Below are 14,659 nucleotides of genomic sequence, written 5' to 3' on the forward strand. Positions count from 1 at the left end.
TTAGAGCAGGCGTCTTCAAACTTGACAGCTTTAAGACTTGTGGACTTCAACTCCCCGAATTCCTCCTCCAGTCAGGTTAGCTTAGGAATTCGGGGAGTTGAAGTCTACAGGTCTTAAACTTGCCAAGTTGGAAGACCCTTGATTTAGAGGTAAGGGGTGAGCAGACAAAGGCTCAAGCCTGCTAGGATTTAATCCAGCTACTGAAGTGACATAAAGAATCTCCTACGATGAATGAATGAGTCCATTTTTATTGGGAATATATAGCACATATACTTATGACCACAAGTGAGTCCAAAATTTCTGTTGCTAAGGGAAACCTTTGTTAAGTGTGTTTTGGCCCATTTTATGACCTTTCTTGCCCCAGTCGTTAAGTGAATCACTGCAGTTAAGTTAGTAACAAAAGTGGTTCAGTGAATATGGTTTCCCCCTTAACTTTGCTTGTCAGAAGGTTGCAGATGCTGATCCCATGACCTCCAAGGCACTGCGACCATCGTAAATAGGAGTCAGTGGCCAAGCACCTGAATTTTGATCCTGGGGGTGCTGTTGTAAGAGGAAGGAAGGATGGATGGATAGATGGATGGACAGACTGACGGATAGATAGAAAGATTTAGATAAATTATAAATAATTAGATACAGATTATCTCTAATTATAGATCGATAGATAATTTGATAGATAGATAGTTTGATAGATAGCTTGATAGATGATAGATAGATGATAAATAGATGATAGACAGATAGACAGACAGACAGACAGGCAGAGAAGAGAGACAGAGCTCAACTCAACTGATTTCAAATGGGTCATTGTTTACTTTGTTGGGTGCTGTTCTCCTTTTCAGTAATTATAGAATGTTAAAAGCTACACAGGGCCTCTTTCCCACAAACCTTGTGCAGACACTGTGAAATTAATTTTTCACTTTCCAACATGAGTTGCATGGAGGTGACATTTGCAGAGGCCTCCCAAGTTGCACCCTTTGCTCTTGGTATTTGCATCTTGCTAGAAGAAGGTCACGATGAGGTTGAGTAATCCTAGTTAACTACTATGCAGTGGCATTGAAGCTGGGGGTAATGCTGGCAATAAAGAGAAGAAAGGACAAAAAGAAGAGATTTGTGCATCGCCGTAGAATTGTCCGATTTTGAACTTCTCAAAGAAAAACTCAGCAGCGGGAGGTGAGCACCGTGAAGCAGTGTGAGTTCGGTGCAGTCAATCCGACATCGCATGAACAGCTATTTCAGTGTTTCCTAAATTTTTGGTTGATTGGGCACTTTTCCATTCTTCTATTAAAACCAAAGGTAAATTAACCACACCCAGAAAAGACAATTATTTATTTGTCAAAACAGGCATCAAGTTTTGTTTTTTTTTAAAAAATAGGCCAATCCATGTTGGCTTCTTTAGCCATTTTACACGTCATTTTGCTTGTTTATCTTGAGGACCCGTTTTCTTTGGGTATTTCTGCTATGCTCTGAAAAACGTTGCCTTGGAAGCTTCCCAAATTTGTCACTCAGGTGGGATAAAAGGAAGAAACCAGTGAATATCATTTGGGTAAACATCAAAAGAACAGTTTTGGGGGGAGCAATGAAGTTTGAATAGGGAGTACAGTGCGGTCCTTGGTGCCCTCTGAGCTTGGTTGTTATCTTGAAGACCTTTTGCCACCAAACTAGGTAATATCATCAGTGCTAGAAGGGAGTGGGGTTTGCAGAGAGGAGTGTGAGGTCCTCGGTCCACTCTCGGCTTGGTTGCTTTTTTGCAGACGTTTTACTAGCAAACTGGGTAACATCATCAGTGCCAGAAGGATTGGGGTTTGTGGAGAAGAGGATGACTGTGAGGTCCTTGGTGTTCTCTGAGCTTGGTCGTTTTCTTGCAGAAGCTTCCTTACCTAACTAGGTGACATCATCAATGCCAGAAAACTGGCTCCCTTCTGGCACTGATGATGTTACCCAGTTTGGTAATGAAATGTCTGCAAAAAAAACAACCAAGGTCAGGGAGCACCAAGGACCCCCCCACAGTTCTCCTCCTCCCCCCTCCACGGTTCAATCCTGAGCTACATCTATGCTCCTTAATAGGTAGCGATTACAACTAGAGAAAACAAAAAATTGTCTGGGGTTTGTTTTGTTCTGAAAATAACATTTTAGTGGTTTCAGTGCTTGAAAACAAGACCTTTTTTAAAAAAAAAACCCTATGGGGCTTTGACATATGGAAGAGAAGATCTCCAGAAAACAAAGCGCTTGTGACTTCGATGCGCTGCATTTCTGATACTTCTGCCTTATCATTTTTTTTTAAAAAAAATATGATTTACGATTTAGTCTTTGTATCCTGAGATGGTTGGCCTGTCTTCCTCTTTCTTGACACAGTCGTTTAATTTTAAACTCAACGGGCATTTTGGTTATTTATTTTCATTGTTCTTGGCAATAATTCTAAGCTGTTAAGACAGGAAATTTGTATTCAAAAATGCTGTTTCACACTTTATTGTTTGATGATGTGGAGTGATAGAAAATAACACATTTGCTTGCCTTTATAGTCGAGTAATTATTCACATCCATCACCCTATTCTAAGGGAATAAACATCACCAAAAGGAAATTGCACTATTAATAGCCATCTCTTCAGTAAGAATGAGAGGTATTTTTCTTGTGGGACTGTCCAATTAAGAGGTCCCAGGGAAGCAACAATAAAGCTTCAGCTTTTTGCGAAACCAAAGGATTTTATAATGTCCTTCCATTTCAAACAAGAGAGTGGATTCTTAGGCTGTGAATCAAAGAATGAGGGACAGAATACTAAAAGAAGGTAGAGATGTCATTAAAGCCAAGCTGAGATATTACAGTACTCCTTTCCTTAGCAGATAAAGGGCTGCAGCTGTCATCATCCCTGCTCATTAACCGTGTTAATTAATTAGTTTACTTAGATTTGAGGTCCTGCAACATTTAAAAACTGTAAAAAAAAATTTATAACTACTGATTTCGCTTGTATATTTGTTCCGCTTTGGGGCCACTTTCCTCCCTAGTTGTTTTCATCAAAATATTGAATAATTAACATTGGCAGTGAGAATTGCACAATTATGGCCCTTAAATTTTTAAATCCCAAAATGTTCCATGAAAGGATGCAAACAGATTATCAGAGCAAAGGTTTAGTAGTACAGGTAGTCCTCGACTTACAACAGTTCATTTAGTGACCATTCAAAGTTACGATGGCCCTGAAAACGTGACGTAGGACCATTTTTCACACTTAACGACCATTGTAGCATTGTAGACCATTGTTTTGGCCACGTTATCAAAATTTCAGATGTTTGGCAATTGATTCATATTTATGACGCCTGTAGTGCCTTTACAGCTGTGTTACTAGCTTAACAGCTGCAGTGATTCACTTAACAGTTATGGCAAGCAAGGTTGTAAAATGGAGCAAAACTCACTTAACCAATGTCTCAGCAACATAAGTTTTGGGCTCAGTTGTGGTTGCAAATCAAGGACTGCCTGTACACTGGGAATATGCTGTTTCTCGCAGCATATTGAACCATCTCTCCTACACAGCAAAGCACGTAATTTACACATGATAGAGTTATTTTTGCTTTCTTTTGATGGACAATAATTCTTGCAATCAGCCTCGTAGCAATTATTATTCTATCGCCATGTGTACCTTTTAACATTCCCCCCAGCTATATTCTTTTCTTAGCAAACATTCTGTTCATCTATTTCCTTTAGTTCTTTGCAGTTTATATGTGTATATATTATAATCATTTAAGTTTTTCTCGTCAAATGCAATTTGACAATTGATACGTTAATTTTCAGGTCTTTAGTCTTGGTTGCCTCTGTATAACATTCCCTATGCATCATTTGGGTCTTGGCTAATGAGATAGGATTGTTTGCTTAAAAAAGTAGACATAAATCCAAATCCGTAGATTCACATACCCTTAATGCCGCCAGATGCATTCTTTATCCATTTATGGCTAAATATATTAAACAACCCAAAATCATCAGAGATCTTTGTCCTGCTCTCTCTATTACGGAAGTATTTAATGAACATCTAAAGGAAAAATTTGTATGAATGAAAGAATTAAATTGTATGTCAAAAAAGTAAAAATTGGTGTCATTTAGGTTGTTAAGGGTAGTCCTTGATTTATAACCACAGTTGAGCCTGTTGCTGAGGAAGGTCACTGAGTGAGTTGTGTCCCGTTCTATGACCTTTTTGCCACCGTTGATAAGCAACTTAACAACTTCGCTTGTTAAGAGAATCATTCGGTCCTTAAGCGAATCTGGCTTTATTGACGTTGCTTGTCGGAAGCTGGCTGGGAAAGTTAACAAATGGTGATCACATGACCCTTGTAGGCTGCAGCTGTCATAAGTACATGCCAGTTGCCAAGCGCATGCAGAGAACAAAGGAAATGACCACAGGTCCAAATAGCTTGACTGTCCACAAATTATGGGACCTTGAGTCCAGGGTGTGTAGTTTAAGGCAGGGATCTCCAACCTGGGCAATTTTATGACTTGTGGACTTTAACTCCCAGAACTCCCAGAATTTTGGGAGTTGAAGTCCAAAAGTCATAAAGTTGCCAAGGTTGGAGACTCCCAGTTTAAGAAATTGGGAACTGGCTTGTAGGAATGACACAGGTGCCCACCTGAATTGGAGGCTACTGAGGAAGCTGAAAAAAAAAAGAAACATTGGATAGCCTTAAAAGATAAGTATAGGTAGTCCTCAACTTACTGAGCCCAATTTTTCTGCTGTTAAGTGAGGCATTTGTTAAGTGAGTTTTACACCATCTTACGGCCTTTCGTGCCTCAAATGTGAAGTGAATTGCTGCAGTCCATAAATTAGCTATCCGGTTGTTAAGTGAATCTGGCTTCCCCCTTGACTTTGCTCGTCAGAAGGTTGCAAAAGGGGATCACGTGACTCCCGGGTTACCCTGCAACCGTCATAAGTACGAACCAGTTGCCAAACAATTGAATGTCGACCAAGGGGATGCTGCAAAGGTGGTAATTTTTGCATGGTCTCGCTTGCCACGGTGTTGTTAAGCGAATCATTGCAGTTTTCAAGCTAGCAACATGGCTGTTGCAACGGCCGTTAAGTGCGAAAAACGGTCCTAAGTCTCTTTCTTTCAGTGCTCTCGTAACTTTGAATGGTCACCAAATGAACTGTTGTAAGTCAAGGACTACCCTGTATTTGAAATAAAGAAATAAAAAACTCCCTTCCTCCCCCCTCATTTTCGCTTGGTCTCCTTGGGAGGCTATTCAGCACGGGGTGAAGGGTTTTCTCCCCCCCAGATTTGCAGAGTCCTACTTACCAAAAAAAAAAGGAAAAAAAGAAGCCACCCTTGATATTTATTCATGTGAGAGATTTCTCTTTATGAATAAGAAGCAGGCGAGCGAAATTGCTGCATGCTTGAAGTGTGCTATTTGTGCACTCACCTGTGTGGAGTCTCCGGTTGCCCCTGGCAACTAGGCAAATGATTAAATACAAAAAAAAACCCCTGCCCTCGAATGATAAGGTAGAAGCTGGATTGAGAACAACAGCCCAGAGCCAGCTCTGTGAGTTAATGATAATAGATGGGTACTGGTTATAGATAGAAGTCTGACATCTTGGCTGGCTCGACTCACATAGCTTCAAGGAAATTCACGTATTCTTCAAAGGGACCCTATGCTTGTATGCTTTTTTTCCACCACCACCACCCCTTTTTTTTTTCAGTGTTGAGAAAATATTTCACTTCGTAGAAAAGCCTGGTTAAGTAAGCATCTTATTTTGAGCAGGCAGATGGTTCAGTGTCTTAAAATGAATAGGAAGGTCCTTCCTTAAAAAAAAACAAATCCCTGTATTTAAATCATGTCACTAAAATCAGGATCAATCCTAATGATCAATTTCGCTTTGATTGGATCCGAGATTTTGTCCAGAATCCCTACATTCTTATTAACGTCACTGTCTGCCAGAAGCGAATTGCAGGGAAAACCTCTAGGAGAGACAGTTTGGTCTAGTGGTTAAGGCATCGGGCTAGAATGTGGGAGACGTTGAGTTCTTGTCCTGCCTTCACCATGAAAGCCAGCGAGGTGATTTTGGGCCTAGTCCCACCTTAAGCATGAAAACAGGTGAGTGACATTGAGCCAGTCACCAGAAGACAGTGAATTCTAGTCTCACCTTAGACATAAAAGCCAGCTGGGTGACTTTGGGCCACTCACTAGGAAACAAGGAGTTCTAGTTCCACCTTGGCCATGAAAAAAGCTGGCTGGGTGACTTTGGGCCAATCACCAGGAAATGGTGAGTTCTAGTCCTGCCTTAGGCACAGAAGATGGCTCTGTGATTTTGGGCCAATCACCAGAAAACGGTGAGTCTATTCCCGCATTAGCCGTGAATGCTGGCTGGGTGACTTTGGGCCAGTTCCTCTCTCTTAGTGCAACCCACCTTACAAGGTTGTTGTTGGGCAGAAAAGAGGAGGAAGAGAATGGCGTGTTGGAGGATATGTTTCCTCCCATAAATATTTGTAAAAATAATAAAGTCAGGATATAAATGAATAAAACCCCTTATACAATTCGATACAGCCCATGTGACATGGGTTCCATAGAAACCACAGGGATCAAAGTGCAAAAGACTGATGTATATATAAGGAGGAATGGTGTGTGTATGTGTGTGTGTGTGTGTGCATGCGTGCATGTGCGTTTGTGGTTTATTTATGTATGTCTACACACTCATATTTATTTTTATTTATTAAATACACGTATCTGCCCAAATCGCACACAGGTGACTCCAGGCGACTTACAAAATTTTAAACCCCACTTCTCCCTTCACCCCATGGAAGCAGCAACGCAATCAAAACAGCAATCAAATTTACATTAAAAAATTGGATAGCTGGCAAGATCTAGGACACTTGACTAATTCCCCAAAGAGAAAATACACAGTATTAGCACTTGGATGGGACATCATCAGATATTCCTAGGTTTAGATTAGACTGGAAATTAAAAAAAAGAAAGAAAGATAAAATTATGTCTGCATTTTTTGCCAAGAAAAACATATGGACTGTTCTTCACACTCACCAGGAATGAAACGAGAGTTGATTTTTAAATAAAAATGTACATCCTGATTTTATAGCACATATGTGGAGTTCATATAATTGTCCTCCCCATTTTTATCAGTGCATCCACATGTTTACACACCAATTTCTAAGCTCTGTAGCTATTCTTTGCTTTCCCTTTTCAAGATTATGTCTAAATATTGGTTTTTTGTCTTGGAAAATGGCAAGTGCCCATTTCCCTTAAGCTTTTAGCAACATAAGGCCAGGAGGTTTGCTAATTGTTTTATGTGTCTCCTCCTTTTAACAAAAAAAAGAGAAAATATCTGTGTTAACTCTACCGCCTTCACAAATCTCTCTCTCTTTTTTTTTCCCCTCTGCCTCCCCTCCAAACACGGGGGAATTTCAGACAAACTGGCAAAAAGAATATTTCTGGATATTTGAACATCTCTCTTGCTTTGACACCTCTCCTTGAGGTTAATGAGTGAACAGTTTGATCTTCCTTGACATTTTGACTTTTTCCTCCAAAGGCAGCTGGTTGTAGCTGTCTCTTCCAGAGCAGACGAGCCAAAACGCTTCGGTTAGTGTTTGGCAAGACGTGAGCAGAAGAAAGGCTGTAGAGATGAGAGTTGTTGGTCCCAGGGTGCATAAAATGCTGCTTGCTCGGAGCAGAATCAGTGAGATGTCAAGATACCATTGTGTGGTGGGCAGAGTTCGGAAGGCAGCGCTTCAGTTAAGGATTTCTGGGGGCTTAACCGCCAGCCAGGGTTTTGTCTTTAACACCCAGCATTCAGCATCACGTTGGAATGTAGATTACAGGGAGTCCTCAGTTTACGACCACAATTGAGGCAGAAAGTTGTGTTGAAAAGTGAGACATTGGTTAAGTGAGTCTTGCCCCATTTCACAATTGCCCTTTGCCGCAGTTGTTAAGTGAACCGCTGCAGCCGTTGAGTTTGGAACAGGGTTGTAAAGTGAATCTGGATTTCCTCATTGACTTTGCTTGCGCGAAGGAGAAGGGAGGGAATTCGTTGAAGGTCTACCCCTGAAAATAGATGTTCTTCATTCATGAGGTCTCTTTTCCCTTTAGGTGGAAAATAGGCTTTTAAGAAATCGGTAGCCTTTTTATTGTGGCTTGGAGAGAACATGCCACTGTGCTGGAAGACATGTAGCATCTCAGGTGTTTGGCTCTGTCAAAACTTGGGGTGCCGAGTGCTAGCACTGATGATGTGACCTAGTTAGGGTAATGAAATATCTGCAAGAAAACAACCAAGCTCAGAGAACAGCAAGGACCCCATAGTCGCCTCCTCCACCCTCCCCTCCTCCTCCTCCATCTCTTTTCTTCCTCCCCACAAGCCCCACTCCCTTCTAGCCCTGAAGATGTTACCTAGTTGGGTGATGCGAGGAAACAAGCAAGCTCAGAGAACACCAAGGAACCTCCCCCCCCTTTTTTTCTGAGCAAGAGTATGAGGGTGGTTCTTAGCATGACTGGCAAGAATGCATTTTTTTTTTCTTCCCTTTCCTGATTTTTAAACTCATTAATGCAGTTTTCTGACTTCCTAGCCAAGGCGCTCCCTACTAATTCGCTGGGGCATCTCCTAAGAATTCAGTTAGGCACTTCTGCAAACTATGATAACGAGGCAGCCACGTTCCAACCATATTAACTTCCAACAGCCTCACAATTCAATTAATCTTATCTTTCTAACTCCCAATTACAGGCGGTAATTAAGTAGAAATAGCATCGTAATCCAAAGAATGGCATTCATCGTTCGACTGCCTCCTCACAGTGAATGTGCCCCAAACTTTCAAGACATTCCCAGAAGAAATAGGATAGCTCATTTCTTGCTAATCCACAGAAGAAGCGCTTGGATCTGGGCTAATTTATTCATTGTTTTATTTGTTTTATGTTAGTGAAAAAAGGCTTTAAAAAAAAATTAAAATTCAAGGCAAACAAAACAGAGAAGTTAAAGGTAATGTCCCAGCAGTTCTTTTTTGTCCATATTTTCTTTCTGGATCGCCCACTTAACATTAGACCATGAATTTGCTGATCACTTCAGAGGAAAAACATCACTTTGATCTATAGAAAGTTTGGGATATATCATTTTTTAAAAAATCTTTGCTTCAAGCGTCTTTGTAGCTGTCAGTGAAAGAGGCTTCTCCTGCGGGAAACATAGAAGTGTACCGGTAGAAGAGAATATTTGCAGTTCAGGGTTGAACTGTGGGGTCCTTGGTGCTCTCTTCTTGCAGATGTTTCCTGACTCAACTGGGAAACATCACCAATGCTAAAAGAGTGGGGTTTGAGGAGAGGAAGAGGAAGCGGAAAAGGGAAGAGGAGGAAGAGAGGAGGAGGAGCAAGGGAGGAGAGGAGGAGGAGAAGGAGAAGAGGAAGAGAGGAGAGGGAGGAGGAAAAAGAGAGGAGGAAGAGAGTTGAGGAGGAGGAAGAGAAAAGGAGAGGAGGAGGAGAGGGAGGAGGAGGAAGAGAGAAAGAGAATAGGAGGAGGTGCTTTCTGAGCTTCATGGTTTCACCGCCCAACTATGTAACATCCTCAGAACAAGGCATATGTGTATAAACTGTGTGAACCCTGCACTCTCTTCATGCACCGGTCCATCTAGCACCACCAAGCTCATATGTAAGAGAGTGCTTCAAGGGAGGGAGGTTTGCAGAGGGAGGAGAAGGAGACTGCGGAGTTCTTGGTGCTTTCTGAACCTGATTGTATCTGATGATGTTACCCAGTTTGGTAATGAAATGTCTGCAAGAAAATAACCAAACTCAGAGAATACAAAGTACCCTCGCCCCCCCCCCCAACACACGCACACACACACACACGCACACACACACACACGCACACACGAGCTTGATAAGGAAAGGTTATCAAGCTTTGTGCACAGATAGGCCTTGCCTAATAACCATTTGTGCAGCGGACATTCAAAGTTCCAGCGCTGCTGAATGGATAGTAGTTAAAGCTGGTCCTCAGAGTTTCGGCTGTTGTAGCCCTCCCCCCGGTCATGTGATGATAGCTTGGGTGCTTGTAGGCCGCCAAGGCAGTAGTTTATTACAGGGCCAGTGATTGGCATGCATAGTTTTCCAAATGCTAGTGGACCGTGTTCTCATCACTCATCATGTCCAGGCTTCCTTGGGAAGGATGAACCCAAAGGGGGTTTCGTTTATTTATTTAAAACATTTATATAGGATAAACTCATTAATATGTATGTGAGATAAGCACATGTTGAAAACCTCCTTCTGTGTTTCTTCTCTTCACCTGGAACTTTCAAGAGGAAATAAGAGAATAGACTTCAGAGTGCCCAAAATGGACTTTCTTTACCCTGAAACGGGCTTTTCTGAGCTGATATATTCAACAGCAGAATGTTCTTTCCTCACTTGCTATAACAGTTTAGCCAGCTCTTTCTTTGTTCCTTGTTTGGGAAGTGGGGCTCCGAACGAGAGGTTCATCTTCCATGATCCTGTGGTGTTTTAAGATAACTGCGGGATCTTGTGTTCCAATAACTCAGGGGCTGCCCCAAAGAAGAGGGAGTCAAGCTATTCTTCAAAGGACCTGAAGGCAGGACAAGAAGCAACGGGTGGAAACTCATCAAGGAGAGAAGCAACCTCTAAAAATAAGGACAAATTTCCTAACAGTTAGGACAATTAATCAGTGGAATGACTTGCCTCCAGGAACTGTGGGTGCTCCAACACTGGAGATTAAGAGGAGACTGGACAGCCATTTAGGTCTGAAATGGTGTAGGGTTTCCTGCTTGGGCAGGAAAGACCCAAGATCCCTCCCAACTCCAATCATGTTTGAACTAATGATTAGAGAAGGGAGGAGATGTCTTGATAGGCGAAAATCCCTGGCAGGTGGGTTGTCAAGGGCAAAGAACAAACTTCTGCCAACAGATTCCTAATGAATCGATTTGGGAGCAGAAACTCTTGGCTGAATTTTTCTGATGAGCTTTTCTTTCCTTTGCCAGGTATGCTATACCTCCAGAACATGGCAAGAGGCTGGAAAGACTGGCCAAAGGTAAGATTATTACGTACATCAAAGGGGTTGACTCCATGCCTGCTCAAGGACTAAATTTGGGACAAATGAATCAATGAAGTCACACGAGGTTTGATGCTACCGTACATAAACTGGGAATGTGTGTGTAGCCATATATGGTGATTGTGATTGCTTCTCTATGAGTGCATCCATTGTGGCACATTGTGACCTCGGTTCACATATCATGCCTTCCATAGTTAGCCCTTGAGGTTTCTCTCCTAAGCCCTTTCGATGAAAGCAGTGCGTTTAAACCTGTGATCCGGAGAGGGGTGGGATGTCGCCAGAGGCTTGAAGAAATGTTAAGTTTTAAATCTTGAGTGAAGACTTGGGGGTTCGTGGCCACCAAAGTTATTTAAAAGGGACTCTGCAGTGAAGAACTACTCCTGCCAATAATGGGGGGGGGGGAACCCCCACAGTTAAATTATAGTTTAATTTGCAGGCCCCCAGCTTCACATGTTCATGTGTGGGCGTGCAGTAACACATAAAATCAGTCTCTCTGGTCAGTAGAAAACAATTTTTCTATGTACCGGGGAGGGAATGGTTACACACGCACTACCGCAGAGGCTCAGATGAAGCCGGTTCCACGGAGGCAATCCCTGGTGCCCAAAAGGTTGGGGGCCACTGGTTTAATGCACAGTATCTTTATTGGGAGCAGTCCTGAATTCCTGCCTGTGAAAAATTTACTTGCGAATGAAATGCTGCTATCAAAAGGACGATCATTTATCTGTCTTAAATTCAATAGGTTTCAATTTTCTTCCGTCACGCATAGGCTTTTGTCTTAGTGCTCTTTTGCCTTCTTAACTATCGTTAAGAGTATAACTGTGAGTAGCTGTTCTATTACACCTGACTTCTCTATTCTTCAAAATAATCAAGATAAAGTGAGCGCCAAGGAGAGATAGTGGAAGGCTCACTTAAAAGAGCTTATGCCATATTTTTACAATATAAACCTCAGTGGAAGCTGCTTCTTTATGTAATCAGTCCCAGAACCATTTACAACGTTTAAGACTTATCACATCGGGTTGGGCTAAACAGAATCGCTATTAACTACAGGTAGTCCTCAACTTACGACCACAGTTGAGCCCAAAATTGCCATTGCTAAGCGATCCGGGTAAGTGAGTTTCGACGCATCTTACCACCTTTCTCGCTAGTTGTTAAGGGAGTCACTGCCGTTAAGTTAGCCACATGGTCATTAAGTGAATCTGGCTTCCCCATTGACTTTGCTTGTCAGAAGGGGATCACGTGACCCCGAGACACTGCAACGGTCATAAATATGAACCAGTTGCCAAGCTTCTGAATTTTGATCCCGTGACCACAAGGACGCTGCAACGGTCGTAAGTGTGAAAAATGGTCCTAAGTCACTTTTTTTCAGTGCCGTTGTAACTTTGAACGGTCACTAAATGAGCTGCTGTAAGTCAAAGACTACTCGTAATGCGTGTTCTCTAAACAACTGCAGTTTCCCTTCTTGATTTTTCAGTACCCGTGGGATACAGTCGAAGGGTGAAGCCTGAACTCTTGACTCTTAGCTAACGGACTCTTTTCTTTGGGGACGGGAAGGGAACGAACAATAAAAAGGCAGGCAGGCAGGCAGTTATTGGGCTGCCCCTTCAAAGTCAAATAAAAAGAAAAAATACATGAGATGTCCGGATGAAGGAAAGCATCGCGCCCGTCTCTTAGGAAGCCGTTCCCTCTGGCGACATTGCACAAAATAGAAATAACATATTGAAAACCGGCGACTGGAAAATGAGAGCTGCGAACCGATTTTTTTTTTTTATTCATACCATTTTCTCTTGGTCATATGTCAAGCTTTTACAAAAACTGCCATTTCCGCCAGCATAAAAATCTCCATAAATCCTGATTTGCCCATAAGAAGTATTGTAGATGTATGTCAGTATTTCAAAATAGAGTTTGGGCGTCTGCGTTAAACTTGAATCTATGGGATATTATTTCTTTGCTGCCCACCTCTCTTTGTTTTGGGGAGTTAATACTGAATTCTAATGATTTGGTAAGAACGATTTGGTTTTGCTGGAAGTGGATGAGTATGTTGTGTTTGTAAAAATAATAATAATTTGGTTCTTGGTGTGATCATGAGTCCTTTCATAGAAGAGACATTCGTAGCTCAGGATTGAACTGTGAGGTCCTTGCTGCTCCCTGAGCTTGGTGGTTTTCTTGCAGACGTTTCACAACCCAATTGGATAATGTCATCAGTGCTAGAAAGGAGTAGGATATGGCATATGTTTTACTCAAACAGTAAACAACAGCCTAACCAAGGAAGTACCATCACGCACAAAGGGGAAGCCACTGGTATATAAAAAGAGACAAAACCCCAGTCCCTTCTAGCACGGATGATATAACCTACTTGGACCATGAAACATCTGTAAGAAAACCATCAAACTCAGAGAGCACCAAGGACCCCCCAGTTCCTCTTGATCAACACCTTCTCAGTAGTAGCACTCCTCCCAAGTAAGATTATCGTAGCTCTGTCTCCATATCTGATTGTTGGCGAGGATCCTTAGAAAACCCTTGGTAGGTCAGATCAGAGCTCTTATCTTCTGCTCCCAGAAAAACACAATAACAGAGTTAGAAGGGACCTTGGAGATCTTCTAGTCCAACCCCCTGTTCTGTCAGGAAACCCCATACCTTTTCAGACAAATAGTTGTCCAATCTCTTCTTTAAAACCTCAGTATTGAAGTACCACAACTTCTGGAGGCAAGTAGTTCCACTGGTTAATTCTTCTCACTATCAGGAAATTCCTCCTTAGTTCTCGGTGGTTTCTCTCCTTGGTTAGTTTCCATCCTTATTGTTTCTTGTCCTGCCTTCTGGTGCTTTGGAGAATAGCTTCACCCCCTCTTCTCTCTGACAACCCCTCAAATATTGGAAGACTGTTATCATGTCACTCCCCTAGTCCTCCTTTTCAATAAAAACAAGAGTGGCATTTATTGCCACTCGGCTTTCTATATTTTTATACCTGGAAATTGCTGATTAAGCCACCCCACGTTAATCTGGATTGCCTGATATATATCTCACATCCATCTGAGATGAACTTAAGCTTTTCCCCTTGGTAATGAGTTAGCTAGCAAAACCAGGATTGTGTTATACCAAATTAGTTAATGTTACAGATGTTACAATGGGAGATTCAAACCAACCAACCAACCCAGAAGATTGAAAATGCACTCTCTTATTTCAGAAGACATAGCTGAGCTCCTAATTCTTTTAAATCCCATTTTGATTTTAAAGGACAATTGAGAACGTAGCAATTTCCTTAAGAATTAGTGTAATATTTTCAGAAGCCGGTCTTATCCTAGCCTCCCAGCTCTGCTTGTGACAACAGCAACAAAATTGCTAATTTGATTCCATAAATTTAATATATACGTGTCGGTAGCCGTTCGTTTTTACACCTTAAGCCATCACACAGAGAGAGACTTTAAACTAAATTGTATGAGAATGGATCCTGCTCTCCAAAACTATAGATTCTCTAAGTAGGACTGTGAGATAGGAGAAGCGAGGTGGCTGTTTTATGCGCTTGTGTTGCTCACAGTTGTAAGGATGAATTAACGTTAAAAGACTGTTTACCGCAGTGGCTTCTCTATTTTAATCCTAATTATTATTCCCCATAGCAAGAAGAAGCAGAGATGGTCAAATGGATTCTT

At 41.8% G+C, this 14,659-nt stretch overlaps 1 protein-coding gene across 2 annotated transcripts in view; it reads left to right on the forward strand.

The window, feature by feature from the left end:
- The window catches only part of KDM4B (lysine demethylase 4B), a 233,181-nt gene that overhangs the window by 74,324 nt on the left and 144,198 nt on the right, over nt 1–14,659 (forward strand). For both annotated transcript variants that reach the window (XM_087922621.1, XM_087922622.1), the window contains exon 7: nt 10,945–10,994. In XM_087922621.1, the coding sequence (XP_087778747.1) occupies nt 10,945–10,994 (50 nt within the window). The remainder of the gene's footprint in view (nt 1–10,944; nt 10,995–14,659) is intronic.

Source organism: Pseudonaja textilis, chromosome 1 (genome assembly GCF_049901715.1).
Source record: "Pseudonaja textilis isolate UNSWEBS1 chromosome 1, rPseTex1.2, whole genome shotgun sequence".
Taxonomy (NCBI): Eukaryota; Metazoa; Chordata; class Lepidosauria; order Squamata; family Elapidae; genus Pseudonaja; species Pseudonaja textilis.